Consider the following 15142-nt stretch of genomic DNA (forward strand, 5'->3'; position numbering starts at 1 on the left):
TTGGCTCGTTGCTTTGATATAGTGAAAGTGATGATGTATCACAGAGAAACAAGTTAAAACGTATCTTTCAATAGAAAAATCTAACATAAAATCAGCTTGACGATGGTAAAAGTTAGTTACGGCCGTTGCTGTGATGGATCACTGGTGTACCACTTAATGAGATGGTTACAAGTTACCCCCGTGATGTTAATTGTGTGCAGACCACATTAACCTCTAAACTAGTTGGTAACAGGCACTTGGAATGATATGATGCCGTTATCTTACAATGCACATAATACACATAGCCTGGAACTAACGATAAAACATTGTGATTAAACCATACTGCAGGGGCTGAGAAGTAAATAAATACATATATCCAATGGCCGCCTCTTGCTGATGGATCTCAGAGTAACAGAAAGTGCTTAGCCCTCTGACGAATGTCTAATTGCTGAAGTAAAGCAGAATAAAGTAACACAGTGTTACTAATCTCATCCAAGAAATAGGGACAACAGTAAAAGGTATCCCATAGACCCGCGGTGCGCAAACTAGAGGGCGTTCCCCCCCCCCCCCCCCCCAGCGGTTGCAAAGGTCCCGAGCTCTTCTCCAAGGCATTGAAATTAAATGCCGGGGAACCGTGCGAGGCCCCTGCAACCTCTACTTTCTGAGATTCAGCTGGCAACGCGGCGGGGTCATGTGACATCACACTAAAGACCCTGTGGCGTCATAGGAACGTGATGTCAAATGACGCCGCGGGTCACGTGATGTCACACGACCCCGCTGCGTCATTTGATGCCGCACCGAGATAAGGGGGGGTGGGCGCGAGAACGGAGGAGAGCAGTAAGTTTGCGCACCCCTGCCATAGACTATTAATATTGAACAATCTGCCTAACCCTGTGTGAAATCCTGCATCGGCAGTGAAGATGCATGAATGTTTAGTTGCAATATCCCACCATGCATCTACTACTAATTCCGGGATTCATAGGACAAGGGGGAAGGAGCGTCATTAGTATAATATAACTAAGCAGAATTATATTCCGGCAGATGAGCTTACAATGTATGATTTTGGTGCCTGAGGCACAGGGAGATAAAGTGACTTGCACAAGGTCTCAAGAAGCTGACACTGGGAACAGTACACTAAGCCTGATAGTTAACAATAGTAGAAAGGAATTCCTGCATTAACCCAACCTGGTCTCCCTAGAGAGGTTCAGGAGACTCATGGGGTAAATCTATATGGCTTGGAAATCCCTATAGATCTCAATGGGTATTTTTGGCCACGTTGGCATATAGAATAAGGCCTTAAGAAAGGGGACACAAAGAGGGAGAAAATACTTGGAGGTACAGAGAGTGGCAAAGAAAAAGTAGGGCAGAGAATGACAAGAAGACAGAGAGAAGGTCAAAGAGAATGCATACAGTAGTAGGGGCTATTAATGCCAGCAAACTGCCTCCTTTCTCTGTCACGCAAATTCAGATTCTCCACTATGTTTTCTTACATTCGCTGAAGTTTCAACCCTCAAACCTTGATCCTCCTGCTTTCTACGAGTACAGAACAAAGATCCCAAAGGCAAAACAATTGTTTTTGGGGGATCCGAGTTCTACAAAGTTTTCAAACCACCCATTTCGTGTCGAAGGCGCCCACAATGCAGATCAATGCTTACCAGTCGCATACGTTAGAGATACAAGGCAACGCACGCCGTGGTGTACATCATTCTTAATGTTGGCTTAATAATTATAATAATAATACAGTAATAATGATGATAAACGCACTACTTTGGCAAATTGAGGCCAAAACGCTTAACTTTGAAAACCACAATAATGTACTGTATAGTTTTATTACAGATATTTTGCAAGATATATTATTAAGAATACACAACACGTATTTCTGAATATATAGATGACGTCTGATTATACGTGTCATATTTTCAAATATGGGTAATTTCTACTATTGTAAATATAAGCTAAACGGGGAACAAAAATACTATATATTGAGCTGATAAGGTTATACATTTATTATCAGGACTCCTTAAATATAAAAACTTTATAAATTAATCAACATAAATATAATTATCAATGAAGAAATACATGGATCAGTAAAGAAGAATACAGAATAGAAATATATCATTATTTATTATGAACTGTTTTCTTTTTTTACCTTCTGGTGAATTAATCTTCCATTGACCTACACTGGGTTGAGGAAGAGTACTAACCGTTTAGTAAAATGTGGAATTCATTACCCATGGAGACTGTGATGGCAGATACAATAGATACCTTCAAAAAACGTTGGACATCTTTTTAGATAGGAAAGGTATACAGGGATATACCAAATAAGTAAACATGGGAAGGATGTTGATCCAGGGATTAATCCGATTGGCAAAATTTGGAGTCAGGAAGGAATTTATTTTCTCCTTATGAGAAGGGTGACCATATTTTTCCCGGGACAAACTTTGTGTATGTACGACCAGCAAGTGCCCATTGGCATGCGCTTACCAGCTGCTCGTGTGCATGTGTGATGGGCACTTGCACAGCCGGCGCTGGCACAAACGGCCAAAAACCGGGACAAAGACCAAATAAATGGGACGTCTTGTCGCCCTACATATGAGATATCATTAGGTGATATTTAATTGGGGTTTTGTATGTTTGCCTTCGGCAGGATAAACAAACTGTAAATACAAATAAAGGATAAGTATCTGTCGTCTAAATGTAACAGGTTGAACTTGATGGACGTATGTCTTTTTTCAATCTCATCTATTTAATTACGTAACTATGTAATTATGTAACTATGTAACTATGTAATTAGGTAACTATGTAATTACGTAACTATGTAATTATGTAACTATGTAACTATGTAACTATGTAATTATGTAACTATGTAACCATGTAATATTTAACTATCAGTAGGATGTTGAACTCTTGTAGCGTAAGAAGCTCTCACCTTGTACTCTCACTATAAATTTACAGCTTGCCCTGTTATTTGCTCTGTCGTATGCGGTGTATCGGATCACATGTTCTCCTTCTGGAAGCTCAGATCCCGGTTCTGGGCCTCGTAGATTTACTCTGGATTTAAAAAAAAAAAAAAAAAAAATTACATAATCACAAAAGTACGTTTTACATTGAAAAGTTGGAATAATCAGGTCAGGGTCACTAGGTATCTGGCCAAAAAACAACGTTTTTAAATAAATCGAGCAAACTACAGTAATTGGCTCCCTTAAAAAAATCTAACCATGCTAAACACAAAGCATTGGCTTCTGGAAATTAATTACAGATTGCATTTCTTATAGGCCTCTGCATGGGGGAGTGTTCGTGAATCACGTATATTCCTCACCCGTAACCAGCTTTATCCTTATTAGAGAACCAAAAAACAGCTCTCGAGTCTCAGCTCACCGCGTTTATAGGTGTCGGGTTTTGGTTAAAAATAAAAAATGACAGAGATGTAATAATCTCTTAAACAAGTAATTCCCGTTATTTTTGGGCTGTAAGAGGGATTTCACTTTTAACTCCCCAAATATGTCCAAGTGGTGATTCCGTTTGAGCCCAGGAGGGAGCGGCTGTCCCGGGTCTCACCTTGTGATAACACCATCGGCTGAATCCTTGACCTGTGGGCTGCCCCAATGCACTGTGGCTGTCAGTTTCTCCGGGTCGGCCACTTTCACTCGGGAAGTGGGGCACTGTATCTTTGGGGGATCCAGATCTGAGGGAATGAAAATGTAACTGGATCAACAAAGGAACTGTAGGAAAAGGTGTGGTTTAACCATTTACTTACATATACCACCCTTTACACACAGTCGCAGCAATCACACAAGAGACTAGGTAAAGATTGTAAAACATCCCAAAGCGTTTAATCAGTTACGATGGAAATATTCCGTTTCAAAAATGATTTTAAAATACTTAGATTTGTCTAAATAAAAAAAAATAATAATATTGTCAAACGCCTACATCTAACCAATTAAATGCCACTGTCATTACTCAACCTTGGTCGTCAAAGGCACTGGCTCTTTAACCATCTAACTGCCAAACGCATTGCAACACAATGTATTGCTGGACCCTCCGACAGTGAAAGGGTTAACAAGCTTCTTACATGTGGTCCAGGCCCAACCAAAATATTTTATTTTTTCCGGAGTCCCAAAAAGACATCACCCTGCAAAAAAAATGCATCGATGAATTCAGGAATTTACCTACACAGACAGGTTCTCCGCCGCCCCACCGTCCGTCCTCCATGCAAATACGGCTGCGGTCTCCCTCCAGCTGATATCCGGGAGTGCAGGAATAGTCACAGCGCGAGTCCTGGGTGTTTCCCGCCGAGCAGTGATAAGAGCCATGGGGCAGCGCTGGCAGGACATGGCATCGGACCCCTGAAACAGAACATTACCACGGTGAGCAAGCCAATGTATTCCTCACAAAGGGGACAAGACTAATGACTTAGGAAAATCAAATCAAATAAGCTTTATTGGCATGAGGAAAGAACATTTCAGTATTGCCAAAGCATGAATAACAGGGGGTAGGTATAATAATTACACAGTACAGGCATACCCCGCATTAACGTACGCAATGGGACCGGAGCATGTATGTAAAGCGAAAATGTACTTAAAGTGAAGCACTACCTTTTCCCCACTTATCGATGCATGTACTGTACTGCAATCGTTATATACGTGCATAACTGATGTAAATAACGCATTTGTAACAGGCTCTATAGTGTCCCTGCTTGTGCACAGCTTCGGTACAGGTAGGGAGCCGGTATTGCTGTTCAGGACGTGATGACAGGCGCATGCGGAGCTGCCGTTTGCCTATTGGGCGATATGTACTTACTCGCGAGTGTACTTAAAGTGAGTGTACTTAAAGCGGGGTATGCCTGTACATGAATAACAGGGGGTAGGTATAATGATTACACATGTAACGGTATTTCTGAACCGGCCTGACCCACCCAATCTCCCATTGGCCCCTATGGTCTAACCGGCCCCCATTACAGTGTGGCAGTGTCTGGTGGTGCACCTGTTGGCAACAGGACTCCCGAGTCTCCCGCATGATGGTGTGTGGGGAGGACCCGTCCAGACAGGCAGCTGAGGTAGTGTGCTGAGTCCTACCTAGTTCCAGTGCAGCGCCTCCGCCTCATCAGGGTCCCTGTGTCTGCATGGGGATGGTCCTGTTGAGGAACTCCTTCGTGGTGCTCCTCTCTGTACATTCACTCCACACATGTACACGAGAGGGTTTGTGATTGAGAACATCTTTATTGTCTGAGTGGGCTAGCTGCCCCTCGCAGTAGATATCTAGCCACTCATGTTCAGTCTGTGCCTCCCTTTAAAAGGTGTAGTTCTCCTTTAAATAGGGATTCCCTATCCCCGCAGGGATCTCTGCCCTGTGCCAGGTCCCTGGACACAGTCTCCTCTTCAGTTACTATAACATAACCAGAACTTTCCAGCAACTCAGACTAGGACTAGAACTTGAACTCCTCCTCCTCTTAGCTGAACTTGTACTAGCACTACTTTTTGACACAGTGCTGTGCCTTATGTACACTCTGGAAGCTGACACACCTCTGACATCACTAACCATGGAGTCAGAGCATGTGACCACTCCCATCCATACACAGGGCACCCCACCAGGGTGTGAGGGCAAACCTCCATAATTACTGCTGGCATGCCCACAACTTACCAGGCCTTACTGTCAGCAGGAGAGATGACTGTAGCCATTTTACATGACCGCTACACACAGTACATGAATAACAGGGGGTACAATGATTACACAGTACATGAATAATAGGGGGTAGGGTATAATGACTACACAGTACATGAATAACAGGGGGTAGGTATAATGATTACACGGTACATGAATAACAGGGGGTAGGTATAATGATTACACAGTACATGAATAACAGGGGGTAGGTATAATGATTACACGGTACATGAATAATAGGGGGTAGGGTATAATGATTACACTGTACATGAATAACAGGGGGTACAATGATTACACAGTACATGAATAATAGGGGGTAGGGTATAATGATTACACGGTACATGAATAACAGGGGGTAGGTATAATGATTACACGGTACATGAATAACAGGGGGTAGGGTATAATGATTACACAGTACATGAATAACAGGGGGTGGGGTATAATGATTACACGGTACATGAATAACAGGGGGTAGGGTATAATGATTACACAGTACATGAATAATAGGGGGTAGGGTATAATGATTACACAGTACATGAATAACGGGGTACAATGATTACACAGTACATGAATAATAGGGGGTAGGGTATAATGATTACACAGTGCATGAATAACAGGGGGTAGGGTATAATGATTACACGGTACATGAATAACAGGGGGTAGGGTATAATGATTACACAGTACATGAATAACAGGGGGTGGGGTATAATGATTACACAGTACATGAATAACAGGGTAGGGTATAATGATTACACAGTACATGAATAACAGGGGGTGGGGTATAATGATTACACAGTACATGAATAACAGGGGGTATGGTATAATGATTACACAGTACATGAATAACAGGGTAGGGTATAATGATTACACAGTACATGAATAACAGGGTAGGGTATAATGATTACACAGTACATGAATAACAGGGGGTGGGGTATAATGATTACACAGTACATGAATAACAGGGGGTATGGTATAATGATTACACAGTACATGAATAACAGGGTAGGGTATAATGATTACACAGTATATGTATAACAGGGTGTAGGTATAATGATTACACAGTATATGTTTAACAGGGGGTAGGTATAATGATTACACAGTACATGAATAACAGGGGGTATGTATAATGATCACACAGTACATGTATAACAGGGGGTAGGGTATAATGATTACACGGTACATGTATAACAGGGGGTAGGGTATAATGATTACACAGTGCATGAATAACAGGGGGTATGTATAATGATCACACAGTACATGAATAACAGGGGGTAGGGTATAATGATTACACAGTACATGAATAACAGGGGGTAGGGTATAATGTTTACACAGTACATGAATAACAGGGGGTAGGGTATAATGATTACACAGTACATGAATAACAGGGGGTAGTGTATAATGATTACACAGTACATGAATAACAGGGGGTAGGGTATAATGATTACACAGTACATGAATAACAGGGGGTAGGGTATAATGATTACACGGTACATGTATAACAGGGGGTAGGTATAATGATTACACTGTACATGAATAACAGGGGGTAGGGTATAATGATTACACAGTGCATGAATAACAGGGGGTAGGGTACAATGATTACACAGTACATGAATAACAGGGGGTAGAGTATAATGATGACACTGTACATGACTAACAGGGGGTATGTATAATGGTTACACAGTACATATATAACGGGGTAGGGTACAATGATTACACAGTACATGAATAACGGGATAGGTATAATGGTTACACAGTACATATATAACGGGGTAGGGTACAATGATTACACAGTACATGTATAACAGGGGGTAGGGTATAATGATTACACAGTACATGAATAACGGGGTAGGTATAATGATTACATAGTACATGAATAACAGGGGGTAGGGTACAATGATTACACAGTACATGTATAACAGGGGGTAGGGTATAACGATTACACGGTACATGAATAACAGGGGGTAGAGTATAATGATTACACAGTGCATGAATAACAGGGGATAGGGTATAATAGTTATACAGTACATGAATAACGGGGTAGGGTATAATGATTACACAGTACATGAATAACAGGGGGTAAGGTATATTGATTACATGGTGCATGAATAACAGGGGGTATGTATAATGATTACACAGTACATGAATAACGGGGGGTATGTATAATGATTACACAGTACATGAATAACAGGGGGTAGGGTATAATGATTACACAGTACATGAATAACGGGGTAGGGTATGATGATTACACAGTACATGAATAACAGGGGGTAGAGTATAATGATTACACAGTGCATGAATAACAGGGGATAGGGTATAATAGTTATACAGTATATGAATAACGGGAGGTATGTATAATGATCACACAGTACATGAATAACGGGGGGTATGTATAATGATTACACAGTACATGAATAACAGGGGGTAGGGTATAATGATAACACAGTACATGAATAACAGGGGGTAAGGTATATTGATTACACAGTACATGAATAACGGGGGGTATGTATAATGATCACACAGTACATGAATAACGGGGGGTATGTATAATGATTACACAGCACATGAATAACAGGGTTTAGGGTATAATGATTACACACTACATGGGTAACAGGGGGTAGGGTATAATGATTACACAGTACATGAATAACAGGGGTTAGGGTATAATGATTACACAGTACATGAATAACAGGGTTTAGGGTATAATGATTACACAGTACATGGGTAACAGGGGGTTAGGGTATAATGATTACACAGTACATGGGTAACAGGGGGTAGGGTATAATGATTACACAGTACATGGGTAACAGGGGGTTAGGGTATAATGATTACACAGTACATGGGTAACAGGGGGTAGGGTATAATGATTACACAGTACATGGGTAACAGGGGGTAGGGTATAATGATTACACAGTACATGGGTAACAGGGGGTAGGGTATAATGATCACACAGTACATGAATAACAGGGGGTAGGGTATAATGATTACACAGTACATGAATAACAGGGGGTAGGGTATAATGATTACACAGTACATGAATAACAGGGGGTAGGTATTGTCCTGGAACTAGATTCCATATTCCTCTGTCTTCCCCTTTAGTTATGGGATTCGTTTCTCCCTTCTTTAGTTGCCTGTCAGTTTCCCCTGTCCCAGCAGCAACGCTGTATGTAAAATGCAACATTATTGCAACATGTCGTTTACACAGCCTGTGTTGGTTGCCTGCAGCTCATATTCTCCTAGCTGAGAGTGGGCTATTCCTACCCCCCTGTCCTTGCTGACAGTTAGTATAGTCCCACTTCCTATCTAGTGTGACCCTTACTCCTCATTTCCTTTTGACCCTGGACTCTGAGTGAGTAACTGCCTGCTATCACCCCAGCAAGGCCTTTTTGTTTTACACTGTCTCATTATTGATACACTGCACAGCAGACAGAGAAGCCCTCTCTCCCCACACTCCATCTACAAGCACCTATCTCCCTGTGTTTTCCCTCAATAAAACCAAGAAAGAGAAAAGGACTTGTCTGTGCTTTGGAAGAGGTGAGACACGAGTTAAGCTACCTGGAGTCATTCATACACCATTCGTGACCCTGGCTTCAGGATAGTAAAACAAAGACCTGTGTTGGGGAATCACACAGCAGCTACTACTCAAAGACTTTGTGCTATACAGAATAGTCCCTGCACACAAGGCAGCAGCTTTGCAAACAGACTGTACACACAAACCTAACTGCCTTTTTCTCTGTCTGAGTCCACCCGCTGCTCAGCCCCACAGTGAGGAGCCTACGGACACCTGTAAGTACAGCTACCCCAACGCTGCACGCTGCAGGACACCGCTCGGCATCATCTGAGACAGACGCCCATCGCTGACAAGGTAAAAGACCGCACGCCACACGCACTGGCAAAGGCCTACACACACCTACAGCATGGCAGAACTCAGAGCCTCACCAGACATCACGCAGGAAAGCGATCTCTCAGACACAGAGACCGCTGCGCATCTGCAACAGGCGCAGGCAGGCGCAAGGCCTAAACGGACAGTCACACTGACACAAAAGGCCCGCGAGAAATATGAGAATGACATTGAAGCGCACCGCGCTAAATTAGAGTTGGCCTGGGAAACCATCACACTTGGGATAGGCAATGTCGCCGGCACCGGTAACTATGTTCAACAGCTCGAGCAGGCAATAACCCAATTGAAGATAGACCACTCACGCTACCAAGCACTGTCACAGGCATATTTCACCTATCTAACAAGAGCTAACACGGAAGATAGCATACGAGAGCGCGACCTTCAAAAGGCGATTGACCTAGAACGTAATGGCATCGCGCAAACCGCCATCACGGAAGCCGAGAGTAGGAGAAAAGACCTTTTGCTGGAAACTGCATCGCAGCGCTCAAGCATATCCAGACACTCATCAAGGTCAGCAAGATCAGTGCAATCTAACGCGTCCAGCGCAAGCACAAACGCTACCAAGGCGCGAGCCGCCGCAGAGGCCGCACGTGCCAGGGCCGAATATAGTCGCAGAGAGGCAGCAGTAAGGGCAGAAAAAGCGCGCATAGAAGAGGAGGAGCAGAATGCCACTGCTACCGCTGCCGCTGCAAATAACGCCGCCGCTGCTACCGCTGCCGCCGCTGCCAATGCCGCCACTGCGCGTAGGAAAGCCGAATTTGATGCGGAACTAGAGGCGCTTAATCAAGAGAAGGAAGCCGCCGCCGCCATAGCCCAAGCTGAAGTCCTAGAAGCAGCCGCGCAACAGGATGGCGGGGAGCTACCGTACAGACGGATAGCCTCAGAGGATCCAGCCCAACGCACTGAAGACTACGTAAGGAGCCTCTTCAGTGTAAACACCAGCGCACCATCTCAACACGGAGGGAGCGACACCACAGACAACGAAGACTCGCTAGGACCACGAGGAGAAGACGCTGCTCTGTCAATGGCATACGCTGCCTGGGATAGCCACAGCCGCAACAGTGATCCACACGCCAGAGCGCACACGGATGCACCACAACAGGCTCGTAATCCAGGTACACCCACGCGGGAGAAAACAGCCCCTCACACTGGCCAGCAGCCATCACGCGTCCACGCCAAGGAAGAGGCGACCGCACAGACCGTCCCAGCAACTACCTCAGAACGGGGCAAACGCGCCGACGTCTCAGGTCTGACAGACATAGCCAAGTACATGATCCGGCGCGACTTGGTGCACGCAGGACTCATCAGCTTCGACGACCGCCCTGAGAACTACCGGACGTGGAAGTTCACGTTCAAAGACGCAATCGACAGCTTGGACTTCTCAGCAAGGGAAGAGCTCAACCTGTTAGTTAAGTTCTTGGGGAACGTATCCAGGGAGCAAGGGCAGAGACTTCGGACGGCAAACGCACATCAACCCCAAGTAGGTCTGGACCTAGTGTGGGAAAGGCTAGAAGAGACCTATGGCAGCCCTGAAGCAGTCGAGGATTCACTCTTCAAAAGAATCGAGAGCTTCCCCAAGATCACGAGTAAAGACTACTCGAAGTTACGAGATCTTGGAGACCTGCTGCAAGAACTGGAGTTCGCAAGGAAAGACCATTCCTTAATAGGTCTCAACGCCCTAGATTCAGCTCGTGGAGTGAGACCCATCCTGGAGAAGCTACCCTTCAACCTCCAAGAAAGGTGGCTTTCACAAGGTTCCAAATACAAAAGGGAGAAGCAGGTTGTCTTCCCCCCATTCTCATTCTTCGTGAGCTTCATCTGCGAAGCGGCAAAGACAAGAAACGACCCCAGCTTCGTCTTAGGGGCGCAAACCACATCCAGCGCCAGCCACCCGAGGAACGAAAGGTCAACAGCAAGGTGCAAGGACTCCAGAACACCCATCTCGGTCCACAGGACGGACGTGCCCCCTACGACCCACGCGAGTCCCAGCCAGACGGCCGACAGGGACAAAAAACCAAGGGACCTTAACAAAGAATGCCCTATCCACAAAAAGCCGCATCCACTTAACAAGTGCTTCGGATTCAGGATGAAACCCATAGAGGAGCGAAAGAACCTACTCAGGGAATGGGGAGCCTGTTTCAAATGTTGTGCTTCCACAACTCATTTATTCAAGGACTGCAAAGAAGCTATGAAATGCACAGAGTGCGATAGCGACAGGCACATAGCCGCTCTACACCCGGAAGCTATGAAGCCCAAAGCAAGCAAAGCCCCTAACCCTCCGACAAAGCAGGGCGGGGAGGAAGAAGTGGGAGACACACCCCCCCCGACGTCAGTAGCATCCAAATGCACAGAAGTATGCGGAGAAGGGGACGACGGTAGATCTTGCTCTAAAATATGTCTGGTAGCAGTGCACCCAGAGGGACAACCCCAAAGAGCCAAACGGATGTATGCAATCATCGACGACCAGAGCAACCGATCGCTGGTCAGGTCAGAATTCTTCGATATGTTCGGCATACAAGACAGTACTTCTCCTTACACTCAGAACGTGCGCAGGGCGAATGGAGACTACAGGGAGAAGAGTGAATGGCTACACCATATGCTCAATAGACGGCAAAGTGAGCATGCCCCTTCCCACACTCATCGAGTGCAATCACATGGCGGAAGATAGGACTGAGATCCCCACGCCAGACATGGCGCGACACCATCCCCATCTAAAAACCATTGCCGATCATATCCCACCACTAGACAAAGATGCCCAGATCCTGCTGCTACTTGGCAGAGACATCATGAGAGCACACAAGATCCGCGAACAGCGAAATGGGGACCACAACGGCCCAAGCGCCCAAAGGCTCGATCTAGGATGGGTGGTAGTTGGAGAAGTATGCATAGACAGGATACGAGGACCCGACAACGTAGGCGCCCTACAGACGAACTTGTTGGAGAACGGTCGTATATCCCACTTCAAACCTTGTCCGAACCACTTTCAGGTCCACGAGAAGCTCGAGACCAAAAGGAACTACGGAGACGCGCCTGTGGCAAGAAAATACCCCAATGACCTAGGGAGTACAGTGTTCCAGACAACAAAGGACGACGACAAACAGGCGCCATCAATGGAAGACAAAGAATTCTTGAGGTTAATGGATAAGGAGCTCTTCAAGGACGAATTGGGCAGTTGGGTGGCCCCACTACCTTTCCACTCGCCAAGAAGACGCCTCCCAAACAACAGAGACCATGCTATGTCTAGGCTCGCTTCGCTCCGCCGTAACCTACAAAGGAAACCGGAGACCAAGGAACACTTTGTGGCCTTCATGCAAGAAATCTTCCACAGTGGCCATGCAGAGTCGGCGCCCCCAATGAAAGAAGGCGAAGAATGCTGGTACCTCCTGTCGTTTGGCGTCTACCACCCCCAGAAACCTGGCCAAATCCGAGTGGTATTCGACTCCAGCGCTCAGCATCAGGGAGTCTCCCTAAACGATGTTCTCCTCACCGGGCCGGATCTGACGAACAGTCTTCTGGGAGTGCTGATCCGCTTCCGCAAGGAACCTATCGCCGTAACCGCAGACATTCAACAGATGTTCCACTGCTTCCTTGTGCGAGAAGACAACCGTAACTACCTAAGATTCCTGTGGTACCAAGATGACGACGTAGAAAAAGAAATCACGGAGTACCGCATGAAAGTACATGTCTTCGGGAACAGCCCATCACCTGCAGTGGCAGCCTACGGCCTCAGAAGAACGGCCCAAGACGGAGAAGCAGAGTTCGGGAAAGACGCCAGGAGCTTCGTCGAAAGAGACTTCTATGTGGACGACGGATTAAAATCAGTTCCCACCGAAGAAGAAGCCGTAGATCTACTCAAGAGGACACAAAAGATGTTAGCGAAGGCCAACCTAAGGTTGCACAAAATAGCTTCCAACAGTGCCACAGTGATGAAGGCGTTTCACGCAGATCAAGCACCAGATCTCAAGAATTTGGATCTGGGGACCGACAAGCCTCCCATACAGCGGAGCCTGGGGATAAGCTGGAATCTTAAAACAGACACCTTTACGTTCCAGGTAGCCATCGAAGAAAAACCCTTCACACGTCGCGGAGTCCTGTCCACCGTTAACAGTCTCTACGACCCGCTAGGATTCGTGGCTCCTGTCACTATACAAGGGAAGTCCCTCCTCAGAGAAATGTCCTTCGAAAAACAGGAATGGGACACCCCACTACCTCCAGAAAAACGGAAAGAGTGGGAAACGTGGAAACACTCCCTGAAGGCCCTCGAGCAACTTCAAATCCCACGCCCCTATTCACCTATATCTCTCACCGCCGCACACAGCAAAGAGCTTTGCGTGTTCTCAGATGCCTCCACCAAAGCTATAGCAGCGGTGGCCTACCTAAAAACCACGGACGTGGATGGAAGTTGTCACATCAGGTTCATCCTTGGCAAAGCTAAGCTGGCGCCACAACCTGACCATACTATACCCAGACTCGAGCTGTGTGGTGCAGTGCTAGCAGTAGAACTGGCAGAGCTCATCGAGAATGAGATGGACAGCAAACCAGATGCCGTCAAACTCTACACAGATAGCAAGGTGGTACTGGGATACATCTACAATAAGAAAAGGAGATTCTACGTATACGTAGCTAACCGCGTAGAAAGAATCAGGAAGTCAACCCAACCAGAACAATGGCACCACGTGCCCACAGAGCAAAATCCCGCAAATCACGCCACCAGATCAGTACCCGCATCTCAACTGCAGAATACGTCGTGGCTCACAGGACCAATGTTTCTTGCGCAGCCTGCGGAAACGCTACCAACCCCAGTTGACGATTTTGAACTCGTGGATCCCGAAAAGGATACGGAGATAAGGCCCCCACAAGTATCCGTGGTACTCACCAATGTATCGCACAAAAACGCATTCGGATCACATCGATTCCAACGCTTCTCAAAGTGGACGGCCCTTCTGCGAACAGTAGCCCATCTCGGGCATACAGCCTCCTCCTTCCGCCAGACACCAGACGGTAAAACTACCGGTTGCCACGGCTGGCACATCTGCAAAGAGCTGCGCACCGTAGAGGAAATTACAAAGGCTAAGGAAACTGTTCTCAGTCATGTTCAAAGGGAAACATATGCGGAAGAGATCAATTGCATTCGCGGAAAGAAGAGTGTTAACAAAAACAGTCCACTTTGGAAGTTGAATCCCTTCATCGACAACGACGGCCTCATGAGAGTAGGAGGCCGCCTCAATAAGTCCCAACTGAGCAGGGAGGAAAGCAACCCTCTTATCATCCCTGGCCGGCATCACATCGCCACTTTGTTGGTGCGCCACTACCACGAACAAGTCATGCATCAGGGACGACACTTCACCGAAGGCGCCATTAGGGCGGCGGGCATTTGGGTCGTTGGCATGAAAAGGTGCGTGGCCAGTAATCTCCACAAATGTGTTAGGTGCCAAATGCTGAGAGGCAAAAGCCAAGACCAAAGGATGGCGGATCTACCTGTCGACAGACTTAATACAGAACCCCCCTTTACCTATGTAGGACTTGATGTATTTGGGCCCTGGATGGTCATCTCGCGTAGAACTAGGGGCGGACTAGCAAACAGCAAACGATGGGCGGTACTCT

General features: G+C 46.0%; 1 protein-coding gene across 1 annotated transcript in view; it reads right to left on the bottom strand.

Annotated features, from left to right (window-relative positions):
• Positions 1–15142, bottom strand: part of SRPX2 (sushi repeat containing protein X-linked 2) — an 85118-nt gene that overhangs the window by 13737 nt on the left and 56239 nt on the right. The window contains exons 5-7 of the mRNA XM_075572795.1: positions 4149–4325; positions 3538–3664; positions 2909–3030 (exon numbers count right to left, since the gene is read on the bottom strand). Of these exons, the coding sequence (XP_075428910.1) occupies positions 2909–3030; positions 3538–3664; positions 4149–4325 (426 nt within the window). The remainder of the gene's footprint in view (positions 1–2908; positions 3031–3537; positions 3665–4148; positions 4326–15142) is intronic.

This window comes from Ascaphus truei, chromosome 16, assembly GCF_040206685.1.
Source record: "Ascaphus truei isolate aAscTru1 chromosome 16, aAscTru1.hap1, whole genome shotgun sequence".
NCBI classification, from domain to species: Eukaryota; Metazoa; Chordata; class Amphibia; order Anura; family Ascaphidae; genus Ascaphus; species Ascaphus truei.